Genomic DNA, 18,810 nt, shown 5'->3' with positions numbered 1-18,810 from the left:
CCCTGGCACTCCATGTGGCCCCCAAGCCCTGAGCATAGCCAATGTGACCCCCCCACCCCCAAACGAACGAAACTCCTCAAGGGTGAGACGGGCCTGGTGCGGGTGGGGGCTGTGCCTGCCGAAGGACCCCTGCTCATGCTCTCTCCGCTCTCGTGCAGATGACCCTCATGTCATCAGCACACTGTCCCCCTTACAGTCTCCACACAAGGGCCTCCCGCCTCGGCCGCCGTCACACAGCAGGCCGCCTCCCCCGCAGTCCCTGGAGGGGCTCCGGCAGACGCCCTGCCACCGCAGCGACTACGACAAGTCCCCCATAAAGCCGAAAATGTGGAGCGAGTCCTCGCTGGACGAGCCATACGAGAAGGTCAAGAAACGCTCCTCCTACGGCCATTCCAGGTGACTGGGGCAGGGCTGCTGGTGGTGGTGGTGGGGGGAACCACTAGGGTGGAGGTGGGGGCACCCCCAGGTACAGGGCTCCTGGCACCCAGTCTATGCCCACTGGGTATTGCTTGACCCAGGGGCTGTGCTCGCAGCGCCCCCTGCCGGTGCCACTCTGGAGATGCAGCCTCGGGCAGGACTACCATCTGGCCTTGAAGGGCTGTAGACTCCATGGGGATTCACTGGGTCTGAAATTCAAAGGAGACTTTGCTGGAGGGAATCCAGAGGGGTCCAGAGCTGGCAGGAACATGCACCAGACAGTTGTCGCCTCACACACTGTCAGCTGGTCACTGCAGCTGGGGGTGGGGGGGACAGGGGGCCCTCTAGGCGGCTGGTCACTGCAGCTGGGGGAGATCGGGGCCTCTAGGCGGCTGGTCACTGCAGCTGGGGGGATGGAGACCCTCTAGACATCTGGTCACTGCAGCTGGGGGAACGGAGACCTTCTAGGTGGCTGGTCACTGCAGCTGGGGGAATGGAGGCCCTCAAGGCGGCTGGTCTCTGTGGCAGGTGGACGAGAGTCCTGTATGCAACTGGTCTCTGTGGCGGGGGTTCAGGGACCTTCTAGGCGACTGGTCACTGCATCTGGAGGAACGGAGGCTCTCTAGGTGGCTGGTCACTATGGCAGGGGAAAGAGCTCTTTAGGCAGCAGGTCACTGTGGCCGGGGAGACGGAGACCCTCGAGGCGGCTGGTCACTGCAGCTGGGGGGACAGAGGCTCTCTAGGAGGCTGGTCACTGTGGCCAGGGGCTCAGGGGCCCTCTAGGAGGTCTTCCTGCCTGCTTGACTTCCCCATTCCAACTCCATGAGCCCCATAAAGCCCCACGGAGGGGTCCCAGGCAGCTTACAGTGTGGTGAGGGGCAGAGACACCAGCCAGGGAGGGCGCAGGTGGCCCTGGCTGTGCTCGGGCAGGCAGTGAGCAGCATCACCCCGCTCTGCCCTGCAGTGGCCACAAGCGTTTCCCCAGCACGGGCAGCTGTGCCGAGGCCGGCGTGGGGAGCAGTTGTCTGCAGTCCAGCCCTGTCCGCGGCCTCCCCCAGTGGAACTCGCAGTCCAGCGTGCCGTCCACCCCCGACCTGCGGGTGCGGAGTCCGCACTACGTCCGTTCCACCAGGTGAGCCCCCCTGTCAAGCCTGGGGTCCCCTGGATCCCTGCCCAGATGACCCTGGGGTCACAGGCACAGGACTCCCCCTCAAGGACCTCCTTCCCACAATGCCCAGTCAGGGTGAACCCTGAAGGCTGCCGCCAATCCATAGGCATCAGCAGAGATGGACAGGGAGTGGAGGCAGAAAGGAGCTGGCCAGGCTGGCGGCCAGGAGTGGGTGCGGGGTCCCCATAGGGTAAGGGGGGCTTGACACTGAATTCCTCCAGCCCCCCCACCCCAGCACAGAGGGCGCAGAGTGGAAGCCCCATGCTAGCAAGGGAGGGGGAGGGTCCCATGTCCGTGGTTCAGGGTTCAAGGCAGGCACGTTCTGCCTTCCTGCAACTGGGGGTGCCGCAGACAGCCCTGCTTGGTGGGGAAGGTCAGTCACCACGCAGGGTGAGGAGAGCAGAATGACAGCGACAGGGCCTGGGGGCACTGAGGTCCCACCTTTGCCCTCTGAGCAGAGGCCTTGGGGTATCAGGGAGAGGGGCAGGACGGGACCTGCCCCCTGCCCCGTGGGTGAGGGGTGGGGAGCAGGGGGATACAGAGCCGGGACCCCACAGGAGCCTCAGGGCAGTGAGGACGACTGACCGGCCTTTCCGAGGTCACCTTCCCCCCACTCCCTGGTGTCCCTGGGACATGGAGATCTGCTGGTGTGAGTTTCTGGTGAAAACCTACTAAGGATCCAGCCAGACTGGTGATTTTGTTGTTGTTGTTTTGACCTATAAGAAAAATGGGTGTTTTCTCTCGTCTAACCTAATCCTAGGACAGAGAACTTGGGCTCTCTGGGTGCTCCTTAATCTGGAGTTGGGGTTCCGCCTGGTGGTACTCGATGCTCCTCCTGCCTCAGTGCTCTGGGGCTGTGTGGTACAGGGGTGGGAGCCGGGGTTCCCGCCCACCGAGCATGCGGGCTCCTCACCGTCTCTCCGTCCTCCCCAGCGAGGGGAAGTAAGCCTGGGCCTGCTTCTACCTGCACAGCCCCTTAGGCCGGGAGTCAGAAATGCAAACGGAGGGGTACTTACCTTGCACGTGGCAAGACAGGCTCAATCCCCTGCATTCACATGGCCCCCAGAGCCTCACCAGGGTAGTAATTCCTGAGTGCAGGACCAGGGGTAACCCCTGAGCACCGCTGGGTGTGGCCAAAGAAAAAGGAAAAAAAGGAAAAAAGCTGAAGGAATTAAAAAAGAAAAGGGGAAAAATGTAAGTGAAGATCCTGGGTGCTCCCCCTGGGAACCTTGGGGAGCCCCTGCAGGCCCAGAGCAGCCCCCAGCACTCGGCTCTGTCCCCATGTGGAGTGACCGCAGAGCCTGCCCTCACCGTGTCCCACACCCAGGCATGCCCCATTCTGTCCCTCACGTGGGGTGACTCCAGACCCAGCCCTGTCCCCAGCCCTGTCCCGACAAGGGGTGACTGCAGACCCAGCCCCAACCCTATGCGGGGGATACAGAGTCTGTCCTGTCCCCATGTGGGGTGATCGCAGACCCAGCCCCATCCCCCCGCGGGGTGACCGCAGAGCCCGCCCATCCACCAGAGGGGTGACCACACCCCCCAGCCCTGTCCCTACACGGAGTAACCACAGAGCCCATCCCATCCCCACGTGGAGTGACCACAGAGCCAGCCCGGTCTTCCCCCCCACGGGGTGACCACACCCCCAGCCCTGTCCCCACACAGAGTAACCGCAGAGCTCGTCCCATCCCCACGTGGGGTGTCCACACACCCAGCCCCAGACCCCCAAGGGGTGGTTGCAGAGCCCATCACGTCCCCATGAGGAGTGACTGCATATCCGGCCCCAGCCCCGACCCTACACGGGGTGGCCGCACGCCCAGCCCCGTCGCCAGCCCCATACCCCAGCGGGGTTCTCACACACCCAGCCAGACCCATCCCCCCCCGCGGGGTGCCCACACACTCAGCCCCGGCCCCAGCCCCGGTCCTCGCGGGGCAGCCGCAGACCCCACGGTCACTCACGGCGGCCCGGGCATGTCCCGCAGGTCGGTGGACATCAGCCCCACGCGGCTGCACAGCCTCGCCCTGCACTTTCGGCACCGCAGCTCCAGCCTGGAGTCGCAGGGCAAGCTCCTGGGCTCAGAGAACGACACGGGCAGCCCCGACTTCTACACCCCGCGGACTCGTAGCAGCAACGGCTCGGACCCCATGGACGACTGCTCGTCGTGCACCAGCCACTCGAGCTCCGAGCACTACTACCCGGCGCAGCTGCACGCGCACTACTCCACGCTGGCCGAGGACTCGCCGTCCAAGGCGCGCGCGCGGCAGCGGGGGCGCGCGGCGGGCGCGCTGGGCAGCGCCAACTCGGGCAGCATGCCCAACCTGGCGGCGCGCGGGGGCCCGGCGCCCGGCGTCTACCTGCACAGCCAGAGCCAGCCCAGCTCGCAGTACCGCATCAAGGAGTACCCGCTGTACGTGGACGGCGGCGCCACGCCCGTGGTGGTGCGCAGCCTGGAGAGCGACCAGGAGGGCCACTACAGCGTCAAGGCGCAGTTCAAGACGTCCAGCTCCTACACGGCGGGCGGGCTGTTCCGCGAGGCCGACGCGGGCCGCCTGACGCCGTCGCGCTCGCAGATCCTGCGGACTCCGTCGCTGGGCCGCGACTCGGGCGCGCCGGACAAGGGCCCCGGCCGCGCCGCCGTGTCCGACGAGCTGCGCCAGTGGTACCAGCGCTCGGCCGCCGCGCAGCGCGAGCACGGCCGCCTGTCGCACACCAGCTCCACGTCGTCCGACAGCGGCTCCCAGCACAGCTCCTCGTCCCAGAGCACCTTCGTGGCGCACAGCAGGGTCACCCGGCTGCCCCAGATGTGCAAGGCCACGTCCGGTGAGGGATGGGCCCGGGGGGTTGGGGAGGAGGGTGCCAGGGGTGGAGCCCCGGCCCAGGGGGGACGGGGCAAGAGTGGCTTTAGGCCCCCGCACCTGCAGCCTTCGGAGTGGCCGCTTGCGCGTGCCAGGGAGTGGAGGAGCCCCCGAGATGTGGGAGAGTTTTGCAGGGAGGGCAGAGGCGACTCCCCGGCCAGGAAGGGGTGGGGTTAGATCCCCGCCAGTTGAGGAATAAATCTCCACCCCAGCGTGGGCGCACCCCTGCAGGAGACAGAGCAGGAGAGTCGCCCCTGGAGCTGGCGCATGGCGCAGGGAGAGGAGGCGGGGTGGGAGCGGAGGGGTGCTGATCAGGGGTAGGCCCTGAGAGAAAGAGGGGTCCACTTTGGGGACCTGAAGGCGATCCCGGGGGTCCGGAGAGGAAGGGCGCACGGTGCTGGCCCAGACCCCTAGGTTCTAGAAGGTCTCTCGCACTAGTCAGCGGGAAAGTTCCAGAGCATCACGCAAACAATGAGGGGCATGTCCACGGCCATTCCCCCAGCCCTGAGGCTCATTCACTCCCCGAGGGGCTGGCGCTGGCGCCTGTGGCCCCCTCTCCAGCCCGGATCCTACCCAGCCCCGCTCTCCTTGGAGAAAGCCTCAGACTCCTGGGCTCAGGGGCTGTGGGAGAAGCCCTGCAGGGCGCTGGCCAGTGGACACGGTTCACTTCTCCCAGCCAGCAGGCAGGTCCCCAGGACCACTCGGGGGATGGAGTGGAGTCTCCCAGCATCGCCCTCCCCCAGGAACCTGTTTTCTTTTCTGTTGGGTTTTGGGGGGGTCTCCCAGGGATGCTGGGGTTGCACATGGACTGGTGCGGTGCCCAGGATCAGGCTCCTGAGCACCTCCAGGAGCCCCTGTGGAGGACCTCCCCCACCCATGGTGGGGAGCATGGTTGACACCAGCCCACAGCCACCCACCAGCACTGGAGCCCATAGCCAGGGAGGTGGGACTGTCCCCACCCCGGTGACCACGGCGCCGAGTGACTGCAGACCTGCTGGGTCGGGGGAGAAACCAGGGCGGGCGGCATGGGGGAGGGTCAGGAAGTCCTCCCCGACTCTGACCTGTGCTCCTGTGCTCCCCGCATCGCCCCAGCAGCTGCCTTACCTCAAAGCCAGAGAAGCTCCACGCCGTCCAGCGACATCGGAGTAACACCCCCCAGCAGCCCCCACCACATCCTGGCCTGGCAGACTGGGTGAGTGTGTGCCCCAGGAGGGGCATCCCAGAACGGGGGAGCCCACCTGGAGAGGCCCCGCCGCCTCAGCCAGCACTGAGCACTGCGGCTCTGGTTTCAGCAGGGCTTGGGGAAAGTGCGGAGTGACCCGTTCACGTGGTTCCTGGCGTCCACCACCTTGGGGTCAGGTTGCATATGCAGGGGAAGGGAGTCACCTTGGCCTGGCTGGCACATGTCCTTGAGGCTCATAAGCAGTGGCCCCCAGCAGAGCCCCGAGAAGTGCTGTGTGTCCACCATGTGGGCGCCACGCTGCACCACTGCCTGCAGCATTGGGACACACCTGACACCTGCCCCATGGCCCAGGGCCTGGCCGCCAAGACCACACTAGCTCCATCCTGTGCTCACAGTGGGTTGGGGGGGGTCAACTCTGCCACCGCCTGGGGTCGGCTCCCCTGGGAAGGAGCACCTGGCCAGCCCCGGCCATGGCCACGTGGCAGGCTCCCACGTCGACGGGCAGGAGGGACCTGAGCTGGACTCCACATAGTGCCTTCCCTGCTGAGTGGCACCCAGGAAAGCGCAGCTTCCGGTGGGGCAGGTCACATGCCTAGGTGCCCCCAGCGACTTGGCTGCCCTTGATTTAACATCCCGACCTCCCCCACTCTGGATTAGAAAATGTGTGGTCCCCACTTCCTCCCGGCTGCCTGGCCAACATTAACTCACCCGGAAGCAATGGTCCTAGGGGGTCCCATCGGAGTCATCTCCCAGTTCTTCTGGTTCCTGCCTACTCACCTGACCCAAGTCCATGACAGTCCCTGACCCAGCAGTGGCGTAGTCGGGTGACCGAGTTGGAGGTGGGGGCCGGGGGCGCCCGCACTGGGTGCTCGGTTCCTGATCTGTGTTCATGTTAGTTCCTCTCTAACGAGCCTTCTCTTCTCTTCCTCCTCCTGCTCGCCCCTTCAGAGAAGCCACAGACAGCTCACCCACCCCGGGTGGGTCTGAGTGTCCGACTCACCAAAGTACTGACGCTTAGAGGTACTGTGAGGGCTCGGGCGTGTGCCCGCCGCGTGTGTGTTGTTGTCCGTGCCCGGGCCGTCCTATGCGGCAGAAAACGTGTGTGGGGGGCGCATGTCCCGTTTCTTCATCCCTATGTAACTGTGGGCCAGCTTCTGCCCACCCAAAGGGGGATGCTCCCAGCCACTCCCACTCTGTGCTGGGGTAGTTTTTACCATGGGAGTTTGTGCCGGTCAGGAAAGCGGCTTCTGCGGCTCACTTCTCAGAAGCAGTTCCCCCCGCTCTCTGCAGGACAGCTGCAGGCCCAGCTAAGGCTGCAGGTCCTTGCTTTGGAAACGAGGCTTCTGGAATCCAAGGGAGTCTTAAGTTTGAACTGATTTCCTGTCCTCAGCCACCAAGGTCCACCAGAGGGACAACATGAAACTCGGAGCTTGGGCAGGGGTCACCAGGCCAGACCGGGGGGGGGGGGGGGGGGGTTGCATTTATCCCGTGTGGAGGCGACTGTGTTCCAGGATCTGTCCCAGCCTGACATCAGGGTCCAGCCAGCAGGTTGATGGCTCACAGGACACGCGGGGCCGAGTGGAGTTGTGGGGGTCCATGCCAAAGTGTTATGACACATTTGCGTCCTTTTGAGGACCTCTGACAGGCTGGGCTCTAGGCGGCCAAGCTCCAGGGCCACGCTCTGCATATGTGATTGCCATGTAATGTCGGCACTGGGCCCCTTCATTCCATCACGGTTCTCAGGGAGAACGCCTCAAGGCTAAGCACCTCTGGGCGGGCTTGGCGGCACAGTGGCGGCACAGGCCCAGCCACCACCACCCTGCCCACTCCCCGTGGTGGCTGTCAGAATGCCGCCCAGTACCACTCGCAAATGCCCCCCTGAAGGTGGCCATGCTGTGTAACTTCCGTTAGCATCAGCCCCCGAGGTTTCCTCGCGGTGAGCTTTCCTCGAGCTCCTGCTTGTGAGACTGGCCAGCCTTGCTCCCAGCCCTGGGTGGGCGCCTGCAAGCCTTCCGTACCTTGGCTGCTGGCGTGCACGGCCAGCTTCCCAGGCAAGTGTTGCTCTGGGTTTCGTGGCAGTGAGGATGCCCACGTATCCCTCCCGGCTTTTCCGGAGGCTGCAGCCAGGGGCCCCCTAACACTCCCACCGCGCCCCCGTCTGCATGGCCTTGTCCCCTGAGGCACTGTCTCGTGGCCGCCTGGATCCGCGTTTCCCTGAGGGTGAGGTGATTAACTTTCAGTGTCTCTGCCGTCTCTGCCAAAGTATCAGTTCTCCTTTTCTCGTGTTTTAATGGGTCTTCTCGCTGCCGTCCCTCTCAGCAGCACCATCTCCCTCCTTCGGTGCGGTGTGGGTTGGTGTAAGCCTTTCAATCTGACGTGGTCCCTTTGCTTGTCTGTGCTCTCCAAGGTTACTGCCTTGGAAGTCAGAGCCACAGAATCACCGCCAAGCCGATGGCATTGAGCCTCCACTGACAGTGCTCCTTCCTGGAATCACACAAGGCTCAGCCGTCATGAGAAACGGTTTTTGAGTAGGGGGCTGGAGTGATAGTACAGTAGGTAGGGCATCTGCCTTGAACACAGCTGAGTCAGGTTCGATCCCCGGCATCCCATATGGTGCCTCGAGCACTGTCAGGAGTAACTCCTGAGTGCAGAGCCAGGAGGAACCCCTGAGCACCACTGGTGTGGCCCAAAGACCAAGGCGGGGAGGGTGTTGGCGGGGAATGGTTTTAGACTGTTAGAAAGTTTAAGCCAAGGGTGCAGTCTGGGGCCTCAGGGGTTCAGTCCCTGGCATTGCAGTGACAATAATTGGAAAAGAGAAAGAGAGAACATGAGCCTTGAGGAGTTGTAGAATCCACCGGCTTTCTGGGTTTTTTTTTTTTTTTTTGTCTAGAAAAGGTCCGTCTGGTCTCAGAACATCGTGTTTTTGTCTGTCACACGGCTGGGATTTCTGGCTCTGTTTCCTTGAGCTTCTTCTCTCCTGCTGAGTCTGTTGCTGGGGGGTTGAGGAGGAAGGGGCTCACTTGGGCCGCACCCAGAGGTGCTGAGGGTGCTGATCCTGGCAGGCCACAGGCAAATTACACTCCTTACCCCCTTTCCAAGCCCTCTTGTCCCACTGACGGCTTCTGTGGTCGTTTCCTTCCAACCCTGGGTTCTCTTCGGGGAGGGCAGCCTCGCCACTCCGCTTCCCTCTGGGACCCGCTCTGGCGGCAGAGATGTGGATATGTGTCTCTGAGATTCTCTGGACTTCCTCACTGACCTTTTGCTCTGCCCAGTAGCTTGTTGCTTAATCTCCATCTACGTGTGCTTTTCCCAGTCTCCAGAAACGGGGGTCAGGAAGATAGTCTGGTTTTCTTAAACTTTCTGAGGCCTGTTTTGTGATCCATACATGTACCTGGGAGAACGTGCCCTGAGCACTTACAGAAAGCATGTCGTCTGCTTTTGAGTGGGCTGTTCTGGATTCCTGGTCCCGCGTGGGCCCCGTGGCCCGCATTCCCTCTGTGATTCCCTTCAAGGCGCAGATGGAGGGTGGTGCTCCCTGCTAGCATCCTGCCGGCCTTCGATCTTTTACCAAGTTCCTTGTGCTGGACTGACCATTCCCACCAGCTTCACCGTTTTACAGTCTCCTTTGTTTGACGGGGCTTCCCCACCACCCAGAAAGGAGACGGTTCCTATTTGGGTCCCATGGTCAGTGCTTTGTGGGGGGTTCTAGGGATGACGTATCATTGATCCGTAGGGAAAGTGACATCTTCGGCTTTCAGATCACGGGACGAGTATCTGAAAGGGAGGAGCAGTCCTGCTTCCTTTGGCTTTCCCGTCCCTGCAGTCTGAGATCTGACGGGAGTTTCAGCGAGGTCCCTACCCACTCAGCCACTCTACCCCCCCTACTCCCTCCTTTAATATACATTTGGGGGGCCATACCCTGTGCTGCTCAGGGGTCCTATGGATGAATCTGGCCCAGCTGCATGCCAGGCCAGCACCCTCCCCAGTCCAGCACCCACACCCTGCAGTGCTCCGGCCTCTCCTGGTGGGTCCCAGCAGGCTCCCCTAGCAGTGCTCAGGGGCATGGCCAGCACCTTCGCCCCCATCCTGTCTCTCGGGCCCCAGCAGAAACTGGGCTGAGTTCCTGGGGTCAGCTTCTCCCAGGCCGGGGGTGCGGGCAGCTTGGAGCAGGGCAGGTGGCTGCTGGGCATTACACCCCAGTCATGCCCTCACCCCCTCTCCCCTGCAGGAGCTATAGCGACTGCTGCTTCCTGGACTCCTCCGTCCCTCCGGATCTCGCCGACGTCCAGTGGTACGGGCAGGAGAAAGCCAAGCCTGGGACGCTGGTGTGAGTCGCCGGCCTCCACTGCCTCTCATCTGCCTTACCCCGACGCACCATCTCCCGTGCCAGCTTCAGCCCTCAGCACTTTCCTCCCCGTCTCCGTACCCCCCACCCCCTGACTGAGGAGACGTTCTGGAAGGTTCCGGTCCCACTGTGTGTCCCCTGCTCTCTCGCCCACGGAGGGCCGGGGATTAATCCTCAATGCACCTGGGCGGCTTCCCCCCGCCATGGCAGCCCTCAGGGAAGCTGGCGTGGGCGTCCCGCAGGCACCTGACCTGAACCGAGACAAAGACGCGCAAAGGGGCAACTTACCGTTGTCACGTACGGAGTGACCCGGAAGGACACAAGGCTGGGGCCAGCCTGCCGGCGGGGGGCCAGCCCAGCACTCGGAGAAGGGGACCCCTCTCGGGATGAGGGGGAGAAAAGAAGGAGCGTGGGGGAGAGAACGGAGAGCTTCACAACGCCCGAAGAATCGAGGAGCATGGATCAGTTCTACGCTGCCAAAGATTTAAAAAAAAGAAAAAGAAAACAGAAACACACACACGAGCCGGAGGGGCCCAGAGGAAAGAGTGCCCTGAAACTTCAAAAGTCGCTCGGCCGGGGAGCGTCAGCTGTCTGTGAAGCGTCCCCCCTCCAACCCCCCCACCCCAGCATCAGAAGCCAGCCAGGACGCCATGTGGGCCCTGGACGGGGCTGTCCACGGGCATGTCGCAGGGAAGTGTTGAAGTGGCAACTGCCCTGTGGGACTCTCACCCTCAACCAACCAGTAAAAAAAAGTGTACCCCATTTTGTTTTGGGCACAAACTGTTTCATTTCCTTTTTTAATGGGAAACCAAGGGGGAGGGGGGTAAAAAAAAAAAGCACACCGCGACCCATTCCAGTGTTTGTACCGTTGTGGCTCATTTGTGTCTGTCAACCTGTGTGACCGAGCACTCAGATTGACCAAGGTGTCGTTTGCTCAGAGCACCCGGCAGTGCCTGTGTCTAGGGCACGAACTCACACGCCTCCGGGGGAGGGGGGCCCGCCGCAGCCTCAGGGCACCCCCACCCCCACCCCCACCACCACCACTGCAAAGCGCCGGGGAGGCAGCACGGCTGGGCCAGGGGCTGCATGTTTACACTGCCTGCGCTGTGCGGGGAAGCCATCGCCCTGCCGAGGCCCTTCTCATACTGCCAACCGCACGGCGCAGTGGGGTCCCCACCAGCCCATGGAGTAGCCGGCTGTGCTGGTGGGCACGGGGGAGGGGGGCGTGGGGGGGGGGCGCATCTTTTCTCTCTTGTAATGACTTTCTTTCACTGACCGTCCACAGCCAGGGGCAGGAGCAGGGTGCTGGGCCATTTGGGGGGAATGCAGAACTGAAGTCCGCTTTTGTGTTAAGTGCAAAAAAAAGTTTTTTATCTCCCCCCCCACAGCTGTCCAAGGGAGCCAAGAGTCGGTCAAGGGCTTCCCTGGAAGCCAGGGAGGGACGAGGGGTCAGGCTAGCGCTCCCACCACGCCAGGTAGTATTTGGGCAGGCTGGCACACACAGCAGTAGGGGTCTGGGGGGGCCAGCGGGGCTGACCTCACAGGCTACGGAGCTGGTCAAAGCTGGGCACTGGGGGATGGACTGTGATTTGGCTGCTCCCTAGACAGTCAGAACTCCAGGGTTCTCTTCCTTTCCCTCTCTGGGGACTGTAGTCCTGGGGCCCTCCCCTGTTTTTAACCCAAGAACTGACTTATATTACTGGAGGAAGCATTAAGGACCTGCAGACCAGAAAGGGAAGGCAGAGCGCTCGCCGGGTTGGAGCCCGGGAACTCGCGAGGCAAATGGGCTTGGGATTGGGCGGGGAGGGGAGTGGGGCGGGCCAGAGAGGCGGAACAGAAGAGCCAGGGTGGGGGGCAGCCCAGGCTCACGCCCACGGAGTCCGTAAGCAGTGCTGGAGGTGACGTCAAACAGGTTTTACTGTTTTAGCTGCGTGCAGTTCACACAGAATGTACATAGCGGGGCAGTCCCTGCAACTGGCCGGGTTCAGGACCAAGACAAGGGGGAGGGATGGGTGCCCCGGGCCAGGCCGGCGAGCACCAGCGTTCCGACCTTAAGGTGGACTCTGGGTCCTGGAAGAAGCTGCCCGTTTGCACGGAAGGCTGGCGGGCGCGTCAGACTCGCCGGGAGACAGGTGTTTTCATTTCGTTCTAGGGCAGGTGAGTGTCGAAAACGTTCAAGTCCCCTTTGTTTTTGTTTCGTCTTAGTTTAGTTCTAAATGTAGCTGACCCCACCCAGGTGCTATCTGAGGACCAGTTACTGCTTAGATAACTAGGAGTAAGGTTTACCCAGGCACTCATGTCAATAGATTCTTACAAGTTGTGTGAAGCCGGAATAACGGGCCAAGCAATGCGGTCGGTCCTGAACCTGACGGTAGAGCATGGAAAAGGATTTTACTGGATTCTGTTCAACTGTAATCAATGAAAAAGATGGATGTTGTAGACAAAGTTGCAGAATTAAAAAAAAAATCAATCTGCTTCTAATTTATTCTTTTGTATTAAGAATTTGTATAGTACCTTTACATTTTGCAAACCAGTGTTGTCAACACTTATTAAAGCATTTTCAAAATGAGAAGGTCTCGGCTGCCTTTTGGGGTCTGTAGGCATCACTGCGGACATGCACCCCCAGAGTCAGGGCAGCCCAGTGCACGCATCACCACCCACCCACGATGCACCCGTTCCCCTAGTACACGGACAAGCGCCAGCCCCTCCTCAAGACATGCAGAGCCAAGACGCCATCTCTGTGTTTGGCTGGGGCTCACACATGTGCAGAAGGCATAAGACCTGGGCACCTGTGGGAAGAACAGAGAATGTGGGGGAGCCCCTAAGTCCCAGTCTCCATCTCTCCTGGATCTGGGGGAACGCCAGACGTGGACGAGACTGATCAATCACACGGCCACAGCCGTGCCCATGCACCCATGCGTGGGAGTACAGGGGCGATGGCTAACAGAGGAGCAACACACAGACTCCCCGACACCACCCAGTCCTCAGCCGGGGGGAATGGGGAATCCTCTGGGCTGACTGACGCAGAGCCCAGGGCTGATGCCTTGGCCCCTAGGCCAGCTCCACCTTGCCCAGATGAACTGCCTGAGAATGCGAAGACACCCCATGCCCGCAGGGGATGGCCATGGCCTTCTCCACCCTCCCAGTCTGGCCCCCAGCACCCCCCCCCCACCCTCCCCATCAGCTGCCCCCAGAGAACACAATCCCTGCAGGAAGCACTGGCCCTTCCTCTGCCCAGCAGAGCTCCCGAGCCCCCCCAGGCAGCAGCTGAAGCCCCCACACAGGCTCCATCCAGGCCGTGCTTCCCAAGGCAGGGGTTCCAAAGCCCACCGGCGGGGGTGGCAAATAGCACTGGGTGCACTGGTGGGGGGCGGGGTGCTGTTGGCCTTAAGATAAGTGCACAGGAAGGTGCTGACTCACCGCCAGGCCCGTGATGTTGTGTGAGAGGGAACAAGGCCAGAACGAGACGGAAGCAGGCAGGAGAGCAGCAAGTGTGGTGCTGCCTCCCCCCTGCACCGTCTCACCCCCTGCTCCACTGCACAAAGCAGTCAGCTGATCCTGGGGGAGGGAGCGTGGGGACGCGAGAGGGGCCCTGGGAGGAGCGTGAGGGCACGAGAGGGCCCCGGGGTTCTTCCACGGGACACCCGCTTTGTTCCCAAGTAGGCACCTTGGCATTCTCACTCACACGTCCACGTTCTCCCCAACCCCTCGGCACGCTTCACCCCTATCGGGCCGACTCCTCACCATGTCAGGGCAGTGGCTGATTCTGGGTCCTCGCCTGGGCCTGACCGGCTGCCCCAGCCCAGCAGAGCCCCTGCACTCATGTTCCTGGCGACCCCTGACCTCTGGGCTGTGGCTGGGCCGGGCTTAGTGCCAGTGACACCCACCCATTCCCACCTCCCGCTGAGGCTGCCCCCACCCCATGTTTGCCGCCCCCATGTCTCCTGTTCCCAGCCCAGCTCCAGCCGCAAGGCTGCCCTCGGCTGGGTTCCAGGCCAGAGAGCACGGGGTGACCCCGAGGGGCCGTCCCACCCCCCGGCAGTGGGCACAGTGGAGCCCGTCTCAGGGAAGTTTCAGTTTTGTCAGCCTGGAGGGGGGAGAGGCAACGAAAGGAGGCGTGACATAGCAGAGAGGGAAGACACAGAGATGGCGGCAGGGGGCACCCATGGCCACCCCACAGAGAAGTTGGGGGCAACCCTGGAGGTGGAGCCGCACTGGACCTCAGCAGACACTGGGTCAGGCAGGGCAAGGCGAGCGGGACGGGGCTGGCGGCTGAGGGGAAGGAGAGCGCGGAGCTGAGGGACGAGGCACGCCAGGCACCTGCCGTTCCCCGGGGACTCGGTCACCAGCCCCAACAGCAGAACACACCAGTGACCCATCCAGCGCAGTCCAGAGGCAACAGCTGTCCCTGACAAGGCGCCTCACTGGTGGCCGGTCCTTCCTGTGACCTCTGGGGGAGCGATGACCCTGGGCTGTCACAGGCAGGGGACCCTCGGGCAGGGCGCGGATAGAGGGCGGGGTGCCAGCAGCCCTCCACAGGCAGAGGCTCCGACCCGCCCTGGTGTCCTGGGCACATCCGTGGCTCTCACGGCAGCCAGCGCTCCCAAGACTCCCATCAGTATCCCCCAAGCCACTCCCTCCCTCGGGCCCAAGAGGAGAGCCCAGGATTCTCCGGGGACAGGCTGGACACGGCCGGAGAGGGCTGGGACCCGAGAGTCTGTTTCCTGCCCTGCCTATGGGGGCCACGAACTGCTTCCCGTTGGGGTGTCTGGGACTTTTCTGTGGCCAAAGTGGAACTGAGCAGCAGCTGTGGCACACAGCGGGGCAGCACTGGCCCAGCCTCGGGACCCAGTGAGGCCCACCCCGTCCTGCGGCCTGGAGGCTCTGAGATGCAGAAACCCCTCACTGACCCGAGCGGGGACCCATGCATGACACAGCACGCCTCCCCCCACGCCATCCTGGGGTGTGACTGCCCGCTGAATGGAGCGGCAGTGCCCAGGGGCACCTGGACATTGGCCCCAGGGCAGGGGTCCGAGGGCATTTTTGAAGGACACAAACCTCCGAACCGCTGAGCTGTGCCCAGCAGATGCCCTCTCCCTCGTGGGCCCCTAGCACCTGTCAGCGACACCCTCGGCAGCAGGGGAAGGAGGAGAGCGAGCTAGCCCTGCCCGCTGCCCGCAGCTGCCTCAGGCTCCGCACTGCATTCTGTCCTTTTCTCCTCTTCCTCCTGTTTCTCGAAGGCTGATGCGGTGGCTCCGTGAGTGCCCCGAACACTTACCACCATCACCCCGGGTCTCGTGGCCAAGGGCGCAGGCCACGCAGCCAAGCCTCAGCCCACTTTTCAGAGAGACTGCAGTTGAACCTGCCTCTCAGAAAACCAAGGGGGAACTGGCCAGCACACATGGCCACATGGGCCATACGCCACCCCCCCCCCCAAGCCTCACCAGGGGTGGTCTCCAAGCACAGAGCCAGGAGGGAGTGCTGCTGGGCGCTGCCCAGAAGGCAAAAGTGAACAAGCTTAAACTCCGGAAGCCTCACCTAATAGACCTCAGAACTCACCCCCAGCCAACCATACCACAGGGCAATCCGGGTGGGGGGGGGGGGGGCGGGGGAGCAGTGGCTGTGCATATTCCAGGTCCCGACCAACGGGAGAGGAGGAAATGGGGGAGGCTCTGCCACACGAGCCACATCGGCGCTCACACCCAAAGCAAGCACAGGCACCAAGTCCCAAGTGAGACAATCATCATTCACACACGGCTCCCGGGACCTGCCTCGGCTTCAGCTCCTGGGTCAGTGATGAATGAGAACAGCAAAAATCGGCACAGGATTCGATTCTGTAAGATCTGTGTAACAGAGGGAGCCGTGGGGACGCTAACATCTGAGCTAGTGGAAGATTATTTCCCCCTTCGCATACAAAGGGACGCGGCAGCACGGGGACCACTTGCTAGGACATCAGCCCCGTGAGTATCCTCCAAAAGTCCTGACCCGGGCAAGAAACGATACGAACCCGGACAAGAAACATGGGCAATGCAACAGAATGAAGAACAGTGACGCTGGCCACTAGGGTTTCTCAGACCGGCATGAGGCACAGGAAGGGGCGAGCACAGCCCTGACACCGGCCCCGCCAGCAGGGCAGAGGGATAATTACCGGGGGGTGCGCCTGCCTGTGCAGGGGTCCAGCCAGTCTCTCAGGAAACTCCCCACCGGAACCTCCCACCTGGCAAGCTGCATTCACTGACAATCACACACACACGCATGCAAAGAAGCAGGAAACAATTCCAGTAGGAGAGTGGAGGAAGGAGGCAAGGCTGCATTAAAAAAAAAAAAAAAACATGGGAGGGTGGGCGCCAGAACCGAAGGAAGCCACGGCCAAGGGACCATCAATGAGGCGCCATGCGTGGTCGGACAGCACTTAGCAATGGGCAGACGGAGAACAACAGGTCCATCTCTCTGGGAAAGTCACTTCCGAGAAATGAGGTTTCTCTGGGGAAGTGATGATAATATTCGCCCTGTCAGTGACAGTGAGGACTCTGGCTATTATAAAATCCACAATGGCCTAAGGTGGATGACCTCCGGGCTGTACTACAGTGGACGATAAAGATGGTTTTCAAAGGCAGTGACACTGGCATCACAGGCCCGGAGGGGGCGGGCAGGGCATCTGGGGATAGACATGGGCCTTCCTGCCCCAGTGTCTGTCTGTTCTGTAGGATATCACTTTGGAAGTCTTCCACGCAGGACGGGAGAGCACGGGGCTCTTGGTGCTTGACTTGCATATGGCTGACGTGGGTTCGATCCCAGCATTGCCAGGAGTGGTTCCTAAGCACAGAGCCAGGGGTCGGCCCTGAGAAAGCTGGGTTAACACCCTTGCAAAAATAACTAAAGTCTCTGGTGGTCTGGTCCTATCCTGATGTGTGCAGGGAATCTGTGTGGATCACTCTTCAGCCCAGTGGTGCTACAACAGGTCTCCCGGTATCTTGAGAAACAACCTCCAAAGAGCTGGAGAAGCCCTTCGCAGAAATGTGGGCCGCTCCCTCCGCCCCTCCACCTTAACTGACCCCCAGCTCCTGTCACCCGCTCTAGCCCGCAGTGCCTTGCTCAGGCTGCTCTGTCCCCGAGGACAGTCTCCTGAAGAACAAGGGCCACGGGAGCGTCTGGCGCGTGATATACTCGAGCCTTATCATCTGCAATCTTTTCGAGTGCTGTCTTGCTAGCTCCGTATCCAAAAATGAAAAATCAAGAGGCCCTTTGCCCCGACTGCATCTTCCTTCACTCTGCCAATAATTCCTTTAGATGAGAAAATTTTTAAGCTGCTCATCACGAGGCGTGGATGGTGGAAGAGCAGCCGAGAGCCTCCCACCAGCCTAGGTTTGCACAGACACGGGAGAGCCGCGGGCTGGTCGGGTGAAGGGTTGGGGGCGGGGGGGGGGGGCATCGTGTCAGGTAGGGGCCCACACCGTGGCGGCCTGGGGCTCTGTGCCCGTGGCCTTGGGAGCTGCGGGCTCTGACTACACTTCAAAGGCCACAGCCCCGACACTCCTACTTCAGGGCCACAAACTCCCAGCCAGTTCCGTTTGTCCTTGGAGTCAGGAGGGGGACTTGGTTTGACGGGCTGTGACATGGGCATCCAGGAAGGCAGGAGCACAGACAGGGAGTCGAGCGGTCCTGGGAGGCAGCTCTCCGCGACAGGACCTGAGTACCTCAGCTGTTCTCCTGGGCTGGGAACAAGCTAGGTCTGAAAACGCCGCCCACCCGCTGGCGCGGAAGGGTACAGTGGAGACCACGGCGAGAGCACTGGCCTCATTTACGGACTGACCGCCCTGTCCACAGCACGGGCAGCAGCAAGCTGTGCCACGAAGCCCCGAACTGAAGGAGAGCAAGAAGAATCATCGACGTATCCACAGGACACTGCCCTGGCCCATGTGCAGGGTCAGGATCAGGAATTGTCTGCAGGGGCCCTGCCGACTGCCCCTGGCCCCTGCCCACCTCTCAACGGGCTTTCACACTTCCGACGATTAAAGGGTCACTGGGAACGCTGGAGGCACAGGGGTGTGGCTGTAATTCAGCCCACGGAACAGCAGAGTCTGTGATGAAAGCTGGTTGCCATGACAGCGTTCCCACAATGAACCCCTGGGGACGGCACTGGCCCCCCGCCACCAGCTGGAACCTCTTAGGCACCGTGCCGTGAGAAAGTGCCTCCCGGAGTAAGTCCAGCCACAGGGAGGAAGCAAGCATAGGCCAGCAACCCTGTCCCCAGCCCAGGGTGAGGGGCAAGAGGACAGGGGTGCCCACCCTGGAGAAGGAGCCACCCAGCCGCCACTCTGCAGATTCAGACGTCCCAATGCGTGCAGGTCCTGCCCTCTCAAGGCACGGCCTGTCTAGTGACCCCGAGGCCCAGTCCGAGGCTGCTCTGGGTCCCTCTCCCGCTGTCATGCCCTTAAGCCGGGACAGCCGCCTCCCCAGCTCTAATCTCAGGGGCTTCTGACACCATCTGGACTGGCCCCCAGTCTCCCCTCTCCCTCCTGGGTCATCCTTGGGCCTCCTTTCCCCTCTTGTCCCCAAGACTGCACTCAGTCAGGGGTCCGGACTGCTGCAGCCACTGGGCCAGAAGCCGAGTCATGGCGTGGGACTCCAAGGGGGTCCCAGAAGCAGGGGGCTCCTGAGACAGGCATGAGGGAGGCACGGAGGAAGGGGAGGGTTCGATCTGCTGGTTCTGAAGCAGCCAAACCCACATCTGCTCCAGGGGAAGATCCGGACCTGGAGGACACATGGGGCCATTTCTCACACATCCTTATGGTAAGAGACTTCACTCCAGGGAACTGGACACTCTCCGGAGGGCAGCAC

The 18,810-nt window shown here is 62.0% G+C and overlaps 1 protein-coding gene across 7 annotated transcripts in view; it reads left to right on the top strand.

Moving 5' to 3' along the window:
- The window catches only part of FRMD4A (FERM domain containing 4A), a 355,455-nt gene extending 345,203 nt beyond the window's left edge, over positions 1-10,252 (top strand). For 2 of the 7 annotated variants that reach the window (XM_056114614.1, XM_056114610.1), the window contains exons 19-23: positions 159-396; positions 1,382-1,549; positions 3,568-4,406; positions 5,534-5,633; positions 9,853-10,252. In XM_056114614.1, coding sequence (XP_055970589.1) covers positions 159-396; positions 1,382-1,549; positions 3,568-4,406; positions 5,534-5,633; positions 9,853-9,955 — 1,448 coding nt within the window. In that variant the 3' untranslated portion in view covers positions 9,956-10,252. Of the gene's footprint in view, positions 1-158; positions 397-1,381; positions 1,550-3,567; positions 4,407-5,533; positions 5,634-6,572; positions 6,645-9,852 lie in introns of all 7 variants that reach the window. The other 5 variants (XM_056114612.1, XM_056114616.1, XM_056114613.1 and 2 more) reach the window with 4 other exon arrangements.
- The last annotated feature ends 8,558 nt before the right edge of the window (positions 10,253-18,810 follow it).

The sequence above is a fragment of the Sorex fumeus genome, unplaced genomic scaffold (assembly GCF_029834395.1).
Source record: "Sorex fumeus unplaced genomic scaffold, SorFum_2.1 ptg000026l, whole genome shotgun sequence".
NCBI lineage: Eukaryota > Metazoa > Chordata > Mammalia > Eulipotyphla > Soricidae > Sorex > Sorex fumeus.
The sequence above is the reverse complement of the archived record's forward strand: the minus strand, read 5'-3'. Positions and strand labels throughout refer to the sequence as shown.